We start from the raw sequence: 18,557 nt of genomic DNA, 5'->3' as shown, positions 1-18,557 counted from the left end.
GTCTTGTTTGACTTTAAGAAGTGAATAGTTTGACAGAATTTCTGAACTGCCAGTTGTTTTCCAGTGAAATTTAAAACTGGGTGGAGATGTGCATTCCATTATAAGCTGTTTAGAAGGTCATTCTTCTGGAAACAGTGGAGGGAACACTTACCTGTTAAAACCAACAAAGAAAATAAAGAGATACAAGGATTTGTTTTATAATTCACTTTCAGGAAAGTTCACTGTTGGTAGCAAGGTTGTGGCAAATAAGTAGTCAGGACATTAAAAATTTACATAAACCAAAGGAATGTTGACACTTTTCTGTCTTGGAACTCTTACGATTGACTCAAATTTTATTAAATCGATATCACTTCCTATTCTTTGGGCTGTAAATTCAGTTACTTCGGAGGATTGTATAAATTAGGCTCTTAAAAGGATTTCAATAGTGCTTGTTTAAAGACAGAAGAAAAATTCTTTCTTTATGAGGTTATAAACATGAAAGATGAGGATTAACTGCAACTAGGCACATGAGAAACTTGTGTAATTTATTTTCCGTATTATCTCTTCTTCTTTATTGTCACTGAATTTTTCTCAGTTGTTTTTTTTTTTAAGAAAAATTACAGCTTTGCCATGCCATATCACATGTTCCTATGCTGCTGTACTGGCACAGTTACTTACTGTAACAGGAAGAGTAGAGAGGCATGGGAAAGGTGTTTTCAACTAGAGGTTGATTTTTTTTCTCATGCCTCCAATGGCAGAGAGAAAACAGATTTAACAGGAGGCCACCTTCCCTTCATCTCACTTTCTGGTATATTTAATCTGAATGAGCACCTTTGAACTTTCACACTATTTGGAGCTCATACTGTTTTATTAATATCTATGCAGTCCTGCAGTTAAAAAGGTCAGTAACAAAGGATCCTACGCAGCAAGGGTTTGTATGTGCATACAGACTACAGGTGCCTGGAATTCACATGGAGAGCTGATCTGTTGAGGGAGAACTCTCATTGGTAGATACCTAATTGTCTGAGCATGTGTACACTGAATAGCATTCAAAGGTGAAGTCAAGCTGCTGCTTGAAATGAACTACAATTGTCAGGAATGATGGAAGTTATTGTGTGTCTGTTTGTTGTTCTGTTTTTATCCCTATAGTTGCTCAATGCCTTATAGCAATTTTCCTTTTTTTTTCTAGGATTAACAAACCTTGAAAGGACTCTGAGAACACATTCATCATTTTGTCAGGCGTGATCAGTGAATTTTATAAAAACCTAAGTGTATTTTGAAAGGGTCCTGCCCAAATTTCAGTCAAGAAGGCCTATTAATAGAAAACATATCGTACATTTTTACCTGTGGCTAATAATGCCTTCGTTATATGGTGAAACTCTGCTGGTGGAGAAAGAAGACTCCTTTTGTTAAGAAATTTTTTTACTGGTGAAAAAGGCTGGCACCCCCTTATAATATGAAGCCCATTGAGAAAAGCTGGTTGTTTCTACTGCTGCCTGTCATGTTAAGAGCTGTGTGCTCCTCCTTTATTAGTTTGAACCTTGGGGTTAAAGTGATGAAGGGGCAGTCTGTCTTCCTGTCAGAAGAAGACCTCAAGTTTTCCATACCCAGAGAGAAAGATGTCTGCAAAGTAGAAGTTGTGATTAATGAGCCAATAACACAGAGGGTTGGGAAACTAACTCCACAGGTATTTGGGCTCTGTTTTGCTGCTTGAATGTTGGTGTGTGCAGGTCTGGGAGAAACTAAAAAGGGCTGCTTTACTGATTTTTGTTTTTCTTTTGGGTAGTAACTAAAAGGCATGAAACTGAAAGGTCTGTGGCATTCGGCCTTTTTCTTAAAAAGACAGCTAGTAGAGAACTGCAGCCCTGAGATCCAAAAACTGAGCTCAGTAGCATGAGTGCACAGAAATGAGTCTGGTCAGCGTCTCCTTTCACAAGTGAAGAAAGGGTCTCCTTTCACAAGTTTCAAAACTTTCAGTTAGGAGATATCATCCAGTCTCTCAGCTGCTTATTTTTCTCCCATGAGAGTAACCAGTGCCCCTTGGGTAATGCATAGCCCACTACAGCATTCTGCATTTTAGTCACGGAGCCACTACTTAAGGAGCAATTAAGAAAAAGTAATCACATACAATAAGCACATTGTGCACACCATTGTTTGTTCTGCTCTGCAGCAGCCAAATTGTTAGCAGATGGCAAATACATTATAACTCCCCTGTTTTCTGTTCAAATGTCAAGCCTGTACGAATAATGAAATGTATTTCACATATTACCATTCTGCTACTCATCTGCTTTAGAAATCGCCCCACCTGAGTTATAGCAGGAAGGAGTTGAAAGTAGTTGTCATGCAGATGTAATATTATAGACAGAAGTTGAATGGTTTTAATGAACCATAGCCAAGCAGGTTTTGGCTTTTTGAAAAATTCTGGTTTGTGCCACAGCACACACTTCTGTGTGTTTGTGTATGAATATAGTTTTAAACCTACTCTCTGGGGATGTTGGTGTCTTCTGTGAATATAGGTGAAGGAGCACCAGTATCAAAAGGTTTTTCAAAACCTCTGTCTTGGTCATCACTATTATTTTTGCATACCACTGACAAGTACTTCAGCTGAATCAGCACCCCTAAGGAGCAGAGGCATGCCAGGGAAAACAGGAGGTGATGGACAGGACAATGTGTGATCTTCTCTATAGACTGGCCCCAAGGAGTGTAGGTGCATCTGCTGAAGCTGCCCCAGGGCTTGTTTTCTGCCAGCACAGGGACACTGACCATAGTACCCCACCTCTATTTCCCCAGTATAGGTAGGTCCTTGATTCATATGAACATAGAATCATTCAGGCTAGAAAGACCTCCAAGAACATTGAGTCCAACCAGTAACCCAGCACTGCAAGGTCCACTACTAAGCCATGTACCCAAGCCCTACATATATACAATTTTTGAAGGTTTCCAGGTATGGTGATTCCACCACTTCCTTGGGACACCTCTTTTAATGCCTGACCAACCTTTTGGTAAAGAAATTTTTCATAATATCCAGTCTAAAGGAGAGGAGAAAAAGAGGGAATTAAATGTGAAACCTTTGGCAAACCTCTTCTGCAGGCAATCTGTCTGGCTGAGGGGTGATTTTGCTTTCAGTTTCTGCCTCAGCCTCTGTCTGCAGTAGGACCCAGGTATTTTGAAATAGCTGTTTTGTCCTGTGTAACCCAACATGTTTCAAGCACATAGAGGCCCTTTTCAAGAGATGCTGGGGGGTGTGCATTCACTGCACCTTGTTTTCCAAATGACTTCCCCTCTCCCAGCCCCGCTTCTGTTAAGCACCTGTTCTTTTATGGCCATGAATGTGTGCCCAGGCAGTTGAGTGTGGCTCATGGAAGCTGCAGGCACTCATGTAGAGAGAAGAGCTCTGCTGGGCAGGTGGCCCTAGGGCAGCAGGCTGGAGAGAGGCGGTGCTTGAGCTTTCACCATTCCTGAAAAAAGGTGCCAGAGTCCAGATCTCCTTGTGCCACTCATGATCTTTCTACAGAAAATTCTGCAGCCAGAAAATGTCTCTGGTATGATCTGGTTTACTACCATTAAAGTGAGTAATGTTCTAGGAATGTATAACAATTTAATTACAAATTGTAATTGAAAAGCAGTTGAAGTGGAAAAAAACAAAACTCAACATTAATTAGAAAAAGATTTAGATTTCCTTTGTCTCACCCAGTGAATTTATAGACAATTAGAGTTGCCTGTTCATACAAAAGGAAAACGTATCAGGAAACATAAACCAGATGTTTCTTTTTGCAAAGCAGATTGTGTCTCAATACACATATAAACTGACTGTCAGTCAGTGTTAACAAACCTTTGTAGAAAGGTGCTAAATTTTCCATCCCCTTGTTATCAATTAAGATGTGGATCAAATGATGTCTTAAAAATAAAGGCATAAATTATTTTATATGATTGGACCCAGTGAGATGCATCCCAGCGTTCTGGGGGAACTGGCTGATGTAGTTGGAAATTCACATATCATGATGCTTGAAAAGTTGTGGTGGTCAGGTGAAATCCCAGTTTCCAGACTGGAAAAAGGGAAATACAGTACCCATCCTTAAAAAGGGTGGATCTTTCCTGGGAATTACTGACCTCTCAGCCTGCCCTCTGTGCCCGGGAACATCATGGGACAGATCCTCCTAGAAGCTGTGCAAAGGCACAAGGAGGACAGCGAGGTGATTTGAGACATCTGGCATGGTTTCACCAAGGGCAAATCCTGCCTGACCAACCCATTGGCTTTCTGTGGTGGAGTGACTCCATCAGTGGGCAAGGCAAGGGCTACAGATGCCATTTATCTTGACTTCTGTAAAGCCTTTGACATGGTCCCCCAAAACACCATTCTGTAACCAAAATCCTCTTGACTTTGAGGGATCTGCACTGATTTATGTCAGTGAAGAATCTTACTTTCAGTGCACAATATTAAGCTTCTGAAACGACAGTACAAGTGGGTTTTGTACATAATATACTTTTTTTTCTTTAAGATAACATACCACATAACTACTTAATTTTATTTTCTGTTTTTGTGGAATATCACATAAGACTATCCAATTGATTAGTTAACTATCACGTTCCTTTATGCTAGTTTGTACTAAGAAAGAAGAGACATTAAGTAAGAAAAATACATATTTGTTGGTTTTGTTTGAAAAAAAGCAAAGCACATATTTCTATGGCATTTGAAAATAATACACAACAGAACAGCCACAACATAGTCAAAACCTACATCATATGAGAGTAATTTTGTTTTCCACAAATTGTTCTTTTCTTTCCTTTCTAAGCAGTCCCAACAAATAAAATCAAGCATATTTTCCATAACACTATATCTTACAGATTATTCCAAGAGGTTAATCCATGTATATATGTCTGAAAATCAACTAACTCATCATTTAAAAAACAAACAGGCAAAAAAAAGGAAAGACTTTGCACAATGAACTTCTTGATGAAAGTTAAAAGCAGGCAATAAATTTTAAAATTGCAAAGACTATAGAATAATTATCACATTGCTTGAGCATCTGAGAATAACTTCAGAGGAAATGGACCCTCTCACTAGTAATGGAAGCTGAGAAACTCTAACTGTTCTTCCATTATAGAAAGATGTAAGTTCTGTTCTGTGTAATGGCTAGAAAGAAATGAAGTTCAGTAGTTCTTTTATCCTTTAGCATAAATCCACAAAGTGGTCATGAGGTGCTTCAGTTAACTATGCAATAACAATTAATTTAGAATTAAATTATTACATATTTTTTACACTGAAAGTCAGAATATCTAAAAATTTTCTTTATGAGCTACACTTTTAGTCAACATTTTAGAACCTCACTGAAGTCCCTCAGCCATTTCAGCATCCTCCAAAGTGGTTGGGGAAACAAAGGCAATTCAAGTAAGGCACTTCATTTTCATGATTCTTTTGTCATATGTTAAAAAATTGCTGTCATTAAAAAGTTACCTCTTCTTTTTTGGGAAAAAAAAAAAAGTGGCTAGTCAGTCAGCCATATAAGTATATTAATCACTATTAGTTATGGCCTCTTTAGGTCTATTAGTGAATGCTGAACAGATTTCACTTTAGTCTGTGAAAGTCCATGTAATGATTTGCGAATACTGCTCCTAAAAAATACAATGAAAACTACATTAACATTCATAGTAAAATGCTTAGGAAACGCAATGATTTGGGTTTCTTGCTGGCTAGAACATGCCTTTTAATTACAAAACATGAGTATCCTCCATCCTCCATGGACTATGTAGGCATTCCCTCTTATCAAAAGGATAACATAGACATAGTCTTATCAATGCCAGGAGCTTTCAGATGTTGTTTCTGTAAAAAAACACCACTGCATGGGAATTATAATTTGCCAGTCCTGCAAATTGCAGTATTTGAGAACACGAAAACTGTATGCCCCAGAATCCAAATCCCTTTTCCAAAGAATGAGTGTATCACAGTTCTACAAAGCAATCTTTTTTCTCTTTGTGTCAGACATGTTTCCTCATTGCCTTGCTTTCACAAGTCAACCAACCATTAAATAAATCAATCTGCCTGAAGTAAATGTCGGGCTTAGATGTCAAACTATGACCGGACAGACTCACAAATTTTACCTGTATCCGGTGTGTTGTAAGTATTAGTCTATTTTGAATTAGCTGGTAGGGACAACATAGGGAACATCATGGGACAGATTGCTTTTTTGAAGTGGATTATACTGATTTTGGGGCTGGATCTTGGTATGGTGCAGAGACGACATCTGATCTAGAAAAGAGCTAACAAATCTGAGCAAAGTTTCTAACAGAAATTTCGCTGGGTCGTATTTTTGTAGTCCATTTGTAGTAGTCATAAAGCAAGATTTACTATATGATCAAGCAATTGCCATGAGCAACTTTAAAAGTCAATAAATCTCATGTTATAATGCTGGACCTGCTGTGTTTTCAGCACCACTGCAGTTGTATGTGCCGCTGGATACACCTGTGTCCTTAACTCCAGAGGCTGCAGTAAAGATGAGGTCAAACTATGTGTTGTACTGGGGAGGGACTTGGCAGCCTGAAACAATCACATATGACCTCTGCCCTTCTAATTGTGGAGTGCTAGCAGCCCCATGTTTAAGTGGCTGCTCTGATTCTTACTGGGAGATTACAGAACAGGTGAATACCTACTTGTAGAAATGAACTACATATTAAAAATTTCCTCAGTCTGATGTATTCCAGGCACTCAGAGAGAAGTGGAACAGATGTTGTGAAGTTAATACCCTTGGCAGTGTGGTGTCAAGTCTATTCTGTCTCCTTTGTAGGTTTTTGACTGTCACTTCCTTCCTAATGAAGTCAAATATACCCACAATGGATGTCCAATTTTAGATGAAGACATGGTCATGCTCAGGCTGTACAGGTAAGGAGCAGCAGGAGATCACACTTCACTGTTGCCAGGAGCCCAGCTGACCTCAGGAAGAGCAAGCAGTCCATTTTTTACAGTTAGAGCATGTTCTGCTGTACATGTTGTAACTACTTAGTTCCAGTAGCTGCATCATTAGTTAACAAGTGACCATCTGTTTACAGAAACATTTCTCACCATGTATTGCAGATAATGCCCATTTAATGTGTGTTATGTATTGCTTGCTTATTACAGAAAAATAGTGATTTTTCATTGTGCTATGGGAAGTGACAGCTGTACTTTCAGAGTACTGCATATTCTTTGCTGTCCTGCTGATAGGGACAGACACTCTCACATATACACAGCGAAGAACCTCTTCCTTCACAAAGACACCCTGCTTACAAGTATGGGGATTTGGGCAGATTATGGCAATTCAAGGCTTGAGTACACAAGAGAGAAAGGGGTTCAAGTAATTCAGTTTAGATGGTGAGGACAATACCCAAATCACAAAGCAACCGAAGATAGGATGAAGCATAACTAATTTTCTTCTGTCACTTGCAGGTTTACAGAAACTGAAACGTTTGTAGAAACATTCACCCTCCATGTGCAGTTACTTGAGCCAGACTGTAACATCATAAAAATGCGTTCCCATGCTTTGGAGGTCCCTGAATACCACGGTCTGTCCAGGGTGATTGACAAGAACATCCTCACCTTTGATTATGACAGGAAGATAAACCTGGATTGCACCATTTCCATAATCTCTTCGGAAACTCACCTGCCTGCTCATGGCCAGCTTGTCACCAGGAAAGAGCAGCAAGAGCAGTTTCGTGGAGATCAGCCATTCTTCCCTGGCACTAGTATGATGCGCTTTAGTTGTTTGTATTAGCATGTTCAAAGAGACCCAGCAGATGAAATCTGCAGCAGTGGGTTGTTTCAGATGTGCTGGGTAAGAGTGGGTCATGTGAAGTTTAATGAACAGCTTGAGCTGTCATGGATGTGAAAGGGACATGAAATTTTTGTGAGGCACAATGCAGATCACAGATCTTGGTCAATAATTCCTTGACTGGATTCTGTTTCTGGCTTCTAGATATGTGGACCAATGTGACAGCTTTGTGAGTGCCAAGACTCAGTAGAAACAGCAGAAGTAGTTGTTGGAGGCAGCACCTAGCCAAGATACCAAGGGAGGATGGAGCTGGAAGATGTAATTTGAAAACAAAATCGTGTAGGAGAAATTAAGTCAGGAAAGGAGCCCTACTTCTCATCACACTGTCTCTCTCTGAGGTTTACTTTAGCTACCAGGGCAGGTTCCCGGTGTTGGTTTCTGCTGTGGTAACTGTTTCACTATTGCTGTTACTGGGTTACAGAGCACAGCCTGGGACAACAGCGCGGAAATGGGAGCTATACACTGGGACTTGGTGTCATTAACAACAAAAAAATGAGCTGTGATGAATTTCTGAGGATGGGCATTCAGTATCGACACCTTGACCCCCCCTCGCCTGACACTGATTATATTCCTGTGAGGTTGGATCTCTCAGATAGCAGAAGCAAAACTCTGCACAAGGTAGATTTTAATGCAAGTTTATAATATCTGATTGTCATCCTGTGCTTTTTTTTTGTTTGGTTGGTTTTTTGTTTTTTATCCATTTCACATTTGAAGAGGGATAGGAATCCTTTAAGTTTTTTCAGTTCTTAGAACTTTGCCAGCTAAGCAAATGGAAGGCATTATCTCCATGCCTCTATGATTAGACCATTATGGCTACAAAGAAACACCTCTGGTTGATTACTGTCAAACATAAGTAGTTTAGCCTGAGAGAAAAATTAATTCTGGCATAACTTCACAATTTTTATACAGCATGGTCTGCACTGACTTCAGCATATACAGTAATTATTAAGTTAAGAGCTCTGTGAACATATTCAGTTAATAATAATTAATGGCTTGTGCATGTTTCTGTCAGATAAAGTTATTTATTAAGTTCACATCACATTAAGTAAATTGTTTCAGTCCCAAATTAAGGACACAAATAAGACCAGTGAACCTGAAAGTCGTATTAATTATGTCTCAATATTTACTTTAGGCACTTTCTAATTAGTGTTTCAGGTTTTTTTTTTTCCCAAATAATTATTGCTTTAACATGTACCCCAATTTGCTATGTGAAGCTAAAAGAAGTAGAATTTTTTTTTTTGCTTTACTTGCCTGTTTATTTGTCTCATTTTTTCCTGTTGTAGACGGAGTATGCATGGCTCCCTGTTCAGATTAAAGGTGCTGTTCCCAACCGAACACCCAAAGCTGCCCCAATGGCAAAGTTCACCCTGGAAGTAGATCAATTTATTTTAACCCCTATTACAACCACAACCATTGATGCTGAAGACAATGAAACTCCAAAGTCCCTGCTTGTATTCAACATTACCAAGCCACCTCCACAGGGCTTTATCACTCACCTATCTGACCACACGAAACCTGTTGGCTCCTTCACTTGGAAAGATCTCAGTGACATGCTCATTGCTTATCAGCCTCCAAATAACAGCCACACAGAGAGGAGGAATTATGAGGTAACAGTGCAATGTTTTCACTCATAACAGTGCGAGCATTTGCTGCTTTTCATCTCCTTAAGTAAGATGGAAATAAATGTAACCATATGTAATGGATATTTTTCAGGAAAAAGGTTTTAAAAACTATATGCAATACAGGAGCAGAGTTAAAATCTTTTACCGCTTTCTCGTATGACATGTCAGCTTAACTATCTAACACAAAATAGATGTTTATTGCTCACTACATAAGAATTTCTTTGTACTGAAAACTTTTTAATCCCTCTGACTGAGAACTATCTAAACTGGATTTTTTTAAAATTAGAGGAATAGTGAAATAACAGTACTTGTAGATCTACTCAAGAGCCTTTGGAAAGATCAGTGGTGCCTTTTCCACACAGCTTTTGTCCCTGCATGATGTTACTGATCCCTGTGACCTGTGCAGAGGTGACATATTTAAACTCAAGAAAAATGGACCAGTTAAAGGTCAGGATTGCTATTTGGCCTTACAACCTACCTGCTGTGATAACGGTGGTTTAGAGGTAACAAAAAGGGACTCCCAACAGTTCCTGCTGGGAATAATAAATGCATGTCACTAACACAGAAAGCGTAATGCAAATGATGAATGAGATCAAGCTTCTGTCTGCAGGTTATTGAGTGAGTTACGAAATAACTGTCTGATAAGATAGTTAAGGAATTTTCCAATCAAAGCAAAATGGTTGGTACTAAAGTAATAAAACCAAAGAAAAAAAAGCCAAAGCAAGGTAAGCTGAGGAAAGGGTTGCCTGGAAAGCAGAGCAACAGTAACAGTAACTGGCATCTGACCCTGACAAGGCTTGTCTCATTTTTTTTCTTGGCTGTCACAGGCGCCTCCTTTCCCTGTTTCCGTAGTGTGAGGACCAGACATCCAAAACATCTGCTCCTAGAGTGCCTCATCACTGTTCTGCTTTCAGCATTGTTTGAGTCCATGTTCAAGAATTTGACAGTTCTGGAGTCTGACAACTCAAGAGTTCAATTTTTAAAAAATTTTGTTTTTTCTATACTAGTGCATATATTTTCTATCATATCTGGTTTTGGTCCTACACCTCTTAAAAGAGCAGGAAATGTCTCCTCTCTTTGTATTATTACTAGTTAAAAATAGCTCTATATTAATTGCTGAGTTAACTGCACTCCAAACAAAAATGAAAATTCCACACACTACAAACTAAGTTTCATGTAATTCACTGCAAAGAGTGAAGAAGGCAGATATTCTGTTTTGTGCAGAACTTCCATGGCTCTTTTTAGAAGCTAAATCAAGTTTTGTTTATTAACATATTATCAGAAGCCTGTAAGATCTCTCAGAAGAGAACGCACTATATGTTTTTTGAATTACATTTGGTTTCCAGTTTTCAATAAGCAGTTTATCTGTTTTCTTAACAGGTACAGTTTGAGGTTCATGACTTCTACTTTGAAAGGAGTTTGCCAATCACTGTGCATCTTTCTATCAGAACAACAGATACAAATGCCCCTCGGGTTTCATGGAATACAGGTGAGATCTCTTATACTCAGTTTATTTTGCCTCAGAGTTAATAACATTTTGACAGACATATTTGAAAAAGCTCTAAAATTCAGATTTACACCTGGAGTCTAAGCATCATTAAACTGAAGGAGAATTAATCTATTTTTTCCCTATCTCCATTTTGGAGAGAACATGTTACAAAAACTTTAAAAGGATCTAATGACTTAACAGGAATGAAAAATAAAGAATAAATGGAGTTACAGGAAAAATGGGATTTATTTATACAGCATTTCCTTGTAGAATTAACTCTACATAAAAAAAATATAAATATTAAGGGCAAATATATGATGGAATAAGAATAGTGGGGTAGCATGTGCGAAAGACCAAGTCTTGCTGGTATTGTTAAAGTTGGAAGTGCAAAAATGAACAACTAGGAACAGAGGGCATGATATACCACCAGACATTTAAAGCCTGGAAACCTTACAAGGTTAAGGCTAATTCAAACAGATTCATAATGCCTGCACTGGAAAGGGAACAGAGTCTCTCATCTAGAGTGCATTGATATTTAAAGGTTTAAGATCAAATATGCCTAGAAGTTAATATTAGGGAAAGTGCAGTTTCCCTACAGTAGAAAAGGAAAGGAGCTGAGAAGAAGGTACCTAACGTCTTCCAGAGAAACCCCACTTGAAATGGCTGTCTGAGTAAAATGAAGGAACACAGTCTTCTGCCATGAAGATCAACATACATTTTTAAATGCAGACTCAATAAAGAAGCTAAATGCCCAGTTTCAGACATTGTGAGATTTCAAGTTCAATGCTCCTGTTGGTGCAAACTCCAGAAATGTGCCTCATTAGATTACCAGATAACTGGAAACCAGATGTCAAGGCAACTTTCCTGCCTGACCTTTCAGATGCCTGTCTCTGTAAGCCACACTTGCACCACCCAAGATTTTACTGCTGGGACTGAAGCCCCTTCACAGCAGGTGGCTCCAGTGACATGATGGATGTTCTGCTTGTCTTCCTATGCTCACCACATGCACACTATCAGACAAATTTCTGTTACTGCTCAATCTGGATTTCCCGTATCGGAATCCTAGATCTCTGTTTCCTTTATGTGATTTAGCTGTGGTGCAGCAACACAAAAACTGCTCAAACTTGGTGTCGCCAGGGAGGGACTCTGAACAAAGGAATCCCTGAATTTTATACCCCCATAGTCTATGTGTACTTGTTCCAATGGTGATATTTGTTCTTGTTGCACATCAGGTCCTGCAGTCTCTGTATGACCAGCCACACCCCATGCCCTTTTTTTTAGACAAAGGGTCCATGCCCATTCATGGTTTTTTACCTGGAGCTCCAGAGATTTCCTCCCCCCCACCCAGGGCATAATGTGCAGCTTGCACATGAAGCAACCTAAACTGGGTGTATTCTACATCAGAATTGGTTATTTCTCTGAAAAAGATTCCTTAAAGACAGAGAACTAATTCAAGTATGTCAGAAGCTGTTATCAGCCTTTTAGGTGGCCTCAGAATCATAACAATATAGAAGTATTAACGTTGACAAAGACCTCCAAAATTTTCAAGTCCAACCTTCATCTGAATACCACCATGCCTACTAAATATATCATGAAGTGCAATGTCTACTTGTTTTTTGAACACTTCCAGAAATAGTGACCACCACTGCTCTGCGGATCTTGTTCCAAAGCTAAATCACCCTTTCAGTGAAGAAATTTTTCTTAATATCCAATCTAAACTTCTACTGCAATGCCTTTCACACATAGATATGTAGATAGAATTAAATATTCTGGGTTTTTTTTCCTGGTTGGAAACACCTTTGGAAGCATTGCATGCTGACAGTGATGTAACTTTCTGCTCTTTGCAGGCCTCAACCTCCTAGAGGGGCAGTCCCGACCCATCACATGGCAACACTTCCAAATAGTAGACAATGATGATATCCAAAATGTTCGCTTGGTCACAGTTGATGGCTTACAGCATGGGCGGCTGTCAGTGAGAGGTAGGTCATTTCAGCTCCAGAGCCTGGAAAAATCTCCTCTGTGATTAAACAGCAGCTCTGCTCCCTCTGCTGACCACCTTCTGCTACAACCGTGCTAAGCATGGGTATTGAAACAGGAATGTTCAAAAATTCAGTATTTAAACCTTTACTTTCTTAATGTACATTTACATTCCAAAGCTGAAATTTAAAAAAATCAGCTATGTTTTCACTGAGCAGCATGAGCAGAAACACAGTCAATAAGTTTTCAGTTCTTACATTTTTGCTTGCAGATGTTAAGGAACGCCAAGTGATTTTGATTTGTTGGCAAATACAGACAACATTTGGATACGGTTGTTACTGGCAGCTTTAAGGTTTATTTCAAAAAGTGGAAATTAAATTAGACTTCCAACTCATTAGACTTCTGCATTATCAATACTACCAGTTTTGCTCTGCAGCGCATGAGTTGCCACAGTGCTTGGGAAAAAAGTTGTGTAATGGAAGTCACTCTGAGCTTGGCAGGATGGGAACATGTTGCCACCATCAATGCTGAGTTTTTTGACAGTTGAATGTGTTCATGTAAAATGCATAACCTAAAGACATAAACCAACTATTTAAAGAAAAGGGAAAGGTAGTGTTTTGAATATAGCAAACATAGAAACTATTCAGAAGTAAATTTAAATTCAGGAAACCCCTGCCAAGTAGTCCAGTGTCTGAAAGATCCTCCTCCTGCAAAGCTGCAGACAGGAACTGTGTGGTGTCAGCAGTGCTAGGTGGACTCAGCCCCAGAGACAGTGTTAGGGGACTGTGCAGCCAGCCAGGGCCCATGTCCCACTGGCACTCCTGCCCTTGCATACTGAGTTTGAGCGTTTCTCAGACTACCATGCAGCAGCCAGAGGTGGATATTTCACCTCCACTGACTGCGCCTTACTGTCTTTTATCTGTATGCTTAGGTACATGCCAAGGAAAATATCACCACAATTTTTGGCAATTGCCTTTTTTGTGTAAAACCTTAGAGGAATGCCTGGCTTTTTTTCTTGGTGGCCCTGGGGATATCATACATTTTAGGGCCAGCTTGCTGTTCTTGAATCCTGTACCTTGCCTGAATATTTCTCTGTATGCATAACAGTTCTAGTGAAGCAGAAGTATAAAATTGTCTTATTACAGACAATAACCTCAACACACCAAAATCGCCATATCATTATATTTTACTTGCAGTGAAATCCTGAGCTTTAATGATAAGGCCTATTTTCTTTGATGCTTAAAATGCGTGTAAAATGGTCTGATAAGAAAGTAGAGGTTGAAATTAAAGTGGAAACTACTGCAGCTAAAAATCCTTAATGTCTCCAGTTACCTTTAATGACATTTGGAGGATTTTCTCTGCTATCACAGCTGCAAATTCTGTATTCTTATTAACGATTCAACTCCAACAAACTTGTTTTTGGTAGGTGAAGTTACATTTGATTTTTCTAGTTAGAAATACATTGCTCATTTCTCTCCCTCAATAATCTTTGTATTAGAGCAAAGATTCCTTTCTGGGCTGAACCATACATTTTTGATGTGTTTTCTTCCACTGTTTTGACAGGAGGGAAAGGATTCATGTTCACAGTCTCTGACATTCACGCAGGAGTTGTTCACTACCATCATGATGACAGTGATTCTACTAAGGATTTTGTGGTATTTAGAATTTTTGATGGCCCCCACAGCATTCGCCATAAGTTCCCAATAAATATCCTCCCTAAAGATGACAGCCCTCCATTTCTGATCAGCAATGTGGTCATTGAAGTTCACGAGGGACAGACAATCCTGATTCAGGGCTCCATGCTTCATGCTTCTGACATGGATTCCAGTGATGATTACATACTATTCAATATTACCAAGCCATCACAGGCTGGAGAAATCATGAAGAAACCAGGACCAAACTTGATAGGTAATGGAACACATCCATAAAAGGACACTTTTCTTTGTCCCCTCTTTTTAAAAATACATTTAATGTTAGAGTCAGAAATAATGGCAAATTTGGACTTCTTTCATTATAGTGTAAAACCCCATCACTAATTAATGTTCATCTCTGCACTAGGATAACTGTACCTGTGTACACAATTTCTCCTGTAATTCTTCCATTCTGAGTCTATTTTCCTACAGTACTTTTTTCTGGAAAAAATGTTGGGCTAGTCAGGAGTTAGTTTAGATGCAAGGATCTGTGACAAATTCAGAGCTAATACACGATGCTAATTATGCTAAGTGATGAGAAAGCTCTCCTTCCACGTAACAACCCAGAAATTCCTGTGCTAGGCTGCAGAGACTGCTAGTCCTGCAAATTCTCTTCTGACTTCTGAACAGGGCTTTCAGCCTGTTTTCTGTGTTGCTTCTTTTTTTGAGTGATTTTTAAGTGACACAGAAAAGAAGTTGGTGATCTTCACAGAATGTGAAAGACAGTGAGACAACATTTCAAAGGATTTGCTCCAGTTAGGGTGAAAAAGAAGATATTATACTTCCCCAGCTACTCACATAACTAATGCATAACTTTGGTGTAGTATTAAAATCATGGAGTGTTCAAAGGAAGATGTATTCTTCAATTCAACAGGGTATTCTGTCAACAGTTTTCTTCAGAGGGATCTATTTAATGGAATAATTTATTATCATCATTTGGGAGGAGAAGTATTTGAAGATTCCCTTGAGTTTGTGCTATGTGATAGCCATGACCCTCCAAACTTCTCAGAGCCACAGGTATGAAACAGAAACATCTTTGCAGTCTCCTGAATTTTTTCTTCAAATGGTTGATATCTTACCTGTTCTGGCTGGCTTTCAAATAAAACTGGCATAGATTTTTTTCTGATGGCAGTCACCACCGCAAACAGTGTTCTTCAGGGCTATTTCTTGTTCTTGTTTTCAATGAGGTAACTCCCTGGCTGAATAGAGACAAGTTCATCAAAAAGACCTTTTCTTATACTATAAAATGAAATGTTGAAAACAAATTGTATTTGGAGACAGCACAAACAAATTAAAAAAACCCTCCTGAAGTCAACTGAGAACAGATTATTTTTTTCACACAAAAGTCCAACATACTGAATTTAATTTTGCATTTAATTTAAAGGGAAATCTCTGAGATTCAAAGGCTTTGCATTTAACTGTTATATACCTCCATTACTCTTGTGTTGATGGTATAGCATGACAGACACATCCTGTATCTCATATTCCAGTGATCCACTTACTTCTGTGTGCATGTTGGTGAACAGCTACCCGGGACACTCTCTTACTGAGAGGAATGGCTGACTATTCTACTGTCTCCCCAATCTCAGGTGATGGTGGTTCACATTATCCCTGTGGATGATCAGCTACCCAGAGAAGCTCCAGGAGTGACCCGTCACCTGGTTGTTAAGGAGACTGAGATTTCTCACCTAACAAAGAAACATCTCCACTTCATAGATGTGGAAGAGCAAGACAGAGAGCTCACATACACCGTAACCACTGCCCCATTTTTCTCTTGCACCCATGGGTAGGTGCAACCTGACATACCTTTCAGGTGGGACAGGGGAACAACCCATGTAACAGGAGCAGCCTCAGTGGCAGTAACATGCATGTGCCTCAAGTTCTTCATCTGTTTGTTGACAGTGCAGGTGACAACAACTGGGTGCAGCTCTCCAGTTGATTAAGGGTAAGCTAGAGCCTGAAGCAACAGAGTAATACACAGAGTAATAAAAAATAGGTAATGCATAGTTTAACAAGGAATAATAAGTGGGAAGTCATGTGAAATATTTTCTTTCCTTTTGTTGGATTTTACACTGACTTGTGGGATCCTGTCCAGCCTCAAGTACAAGTCACAGCACCTCTCCTAACTGTTGGAATGAGGCTGACCTGTGCCTGCCCCAGACTGAGAAGAGAAGATGCTGCAGCTTTTTCAAGAATATGTATCAGGCACTCCTGATTGTAGACTAGGAAGCTGTAGAGCAGAAAACAGGCAGAACAGGCTGTGGGAGCAAGGGAGGTATGGAATGAATGGGTATAATAGCAGTTTACATCACTGGTGCTGTAATCTCTTTAGACCATCAGCAACAATTTGCTAAATGAAAAGTTTTGAATCCAGACATTGTATGGTTTAAGCTGAAGATCAATCAACACTCTCAATTTTGACCTCAAGCAACGTAGGATCAGTATGCAGCTGGGGGAGAAAGCTGTTTCCCTAATCAGTCAAATAGCCACATGGTTACCCAGTTTGCCTGTTACTGCTGTTGGAAAGCTGGGTGGCTGGAAACTGGTTAATTTCAGAGTTTATACGATGCATGAAACTAGAAATAATTAACTTTTCTACTTAAAGATGAACACAGGTGTGCAAGTAATAAGAATGTGATGGACTAGATTTGCAGGTGGTGTAAATGGTATCTGGGGTGTGTGGAGACACACTTGCAGCAATTCCAGAGCTTGCTTATAAGTTATGAGGTGATTTTTCATGATCATCCTGAAAAGTATTTTGTTTGGACAGTTTTCTGTGGTAATGCTTAAATGGGTGACAAGGATGGAAGAAAGGAAAATGTTTTTCCTTTCAATGCAGTTGAAAGTGTGAAGCTAACTTGAAATGCAAGATTGAGCTACATGGCTATTGTTCTTTGGTATTGCTAGCCAAGATGTGACATGCATATTTTTGTGCAGCTACTCAGATGCTGGGAAGCTGTTTATGGTGGACACCATCCCCAAACTGGTCAAGGATCCTGCTGCTCTTGCACTGCAGTCATTTACTCAGGTTTGTCATGTTACCTGATACCACAATGAGTTCTAAACAATTTTCAAAAGTTACAAGTGCACAGTTGTATCTGACAGGAAAACAGGAGGTGAAAACTGAGGAGCAGTACTATCACAAGCTCTGCTTAAGAAACTCGAAACTCAAAATTGGTATTCCAGTACCAGGTTTTATAACAAATTTCTATCATGCTTCAGTTTTGCAATATATAAACACATCTATCCTAAAACCAGCAGGGGCTACAGTTGCTTGGGTAGGATGAATTTGGCTTCACATGATGTAAGAGGAAGGAAAAAGTACACAAAATGTGGAAATGAGACCTTGAACAGTTTCCTGCTTCTTCTCAGTGTCTCCACCAGTGGATGTACTAGAGGATGGAATAGGATGGAACAGATTTTTTGTAGTTCCGTTTTCATGCTTTTGTAGTTTGACAAATAAGTATTACTAAAGCGTCTTGTTTAATATCCTGCTGTATGGTTAAAGTTGCATGATGATCATTGCAGTACCATAATGACAGCTCTGAACCTACATATTCTAAAATGTGTGCCTAATATGCATATCTGGATGCAAGATTTTTGATATTTCTTTCACTGGCCTGTCCTCACCATGGAACACAGGACATGCAGTTACTATTCACATTGATGAAATTCAGCTGCTGTGGGAGATGTTAGCTTTCATGCATTGTTTATTTTAAAGTCACAGTTTGAAAAGGTCCTTGGACCAGCATTTTTAAAGGGATCCATCAAGAAGGTCAGGCCATCAACTCCATTATCACTTATAAACCATATTTTTTGCTACAGGTTTGAGTATTTGAACCTGTACTCACCTAATTTGTATCTAAAGATGCATTTAATCAAGGTGTGTCTAGTAGCTAAAGAGTACATGCAAAATTTCTGAAATTTATTTTGATGGCTGGATTACACCTAAACAGGGGATGATAAAAGTCCCCAATGTCATGGATTATGGATACCC

The 18,557-nt window shown here is 39.2% G+C and overlaps 1 protein-coding gene across 1 annotated transcript in view; it reads left to right on the top strand.

The window, feature by feature from the left end:
• Positions 1-1,435: 1,435 nt before the first annotated feature.
• Positions 1,436-18,557, top strand: part of FREM1 (FRAS1 related extracellular matrix 1) — a gene marked incomplete at both ends in the record, with an annotated part of 56,938 nt that continues 39,816 nt past the window's right edge. Inside the window, 11 exons of the mRNA XM_082301669.1 lie at positions 1,436-1,666; positions 6,762-6,856; positions 7,400-7,695; positions 8,203-8,399; positions 9,065-9,388; positions 10,784-10,892; positions 12,740-12,871; positions 14,433-14,777; positions 15,435-15,577; positions 16,150-16,346; positions 17,498-17,588. Coding sequence (XP_082157795.1) covers positions 1,436-1,666; positions 6,762-6,856; positions 7,400-7,695; positions 8,203-8,399; positions 9,065-9,388; positions 10,784-10,892; positions 12,740-12,871; positions 14,433-14,777; positions 15,435-15,577; positions 16,150-16,346; positions 17,498-17,588 — 2,160 coding nt within the window. The remainder of the gene's footprint in view (positions 1,667-6,761; positions 6,857-7,399; positions 7,696-8,202; positions 8,400-9,064; positions 9,389-10,783; positions 10,893-12,739; positions 12,872-14,432; positions 14,778-15,434; positions 15,578-16,149; positions 16,347-17,497; positions 17,589-18,557) is intronic.

This window comes from Coloeus monedula (assembly GCF_965178545.1).
Source record: "Coloeus monedula genome assembly, chromosome: Z".
Classification (NCBI taxonomy): Eukaryota; Metazoa; Chordata; class Aves; order Passeriformes; family Corvidae; genus Coloeus; species Coloeus monedula.
This window is presented reverse-complemented; position numbering and strand designations above follow the sequence as displayed.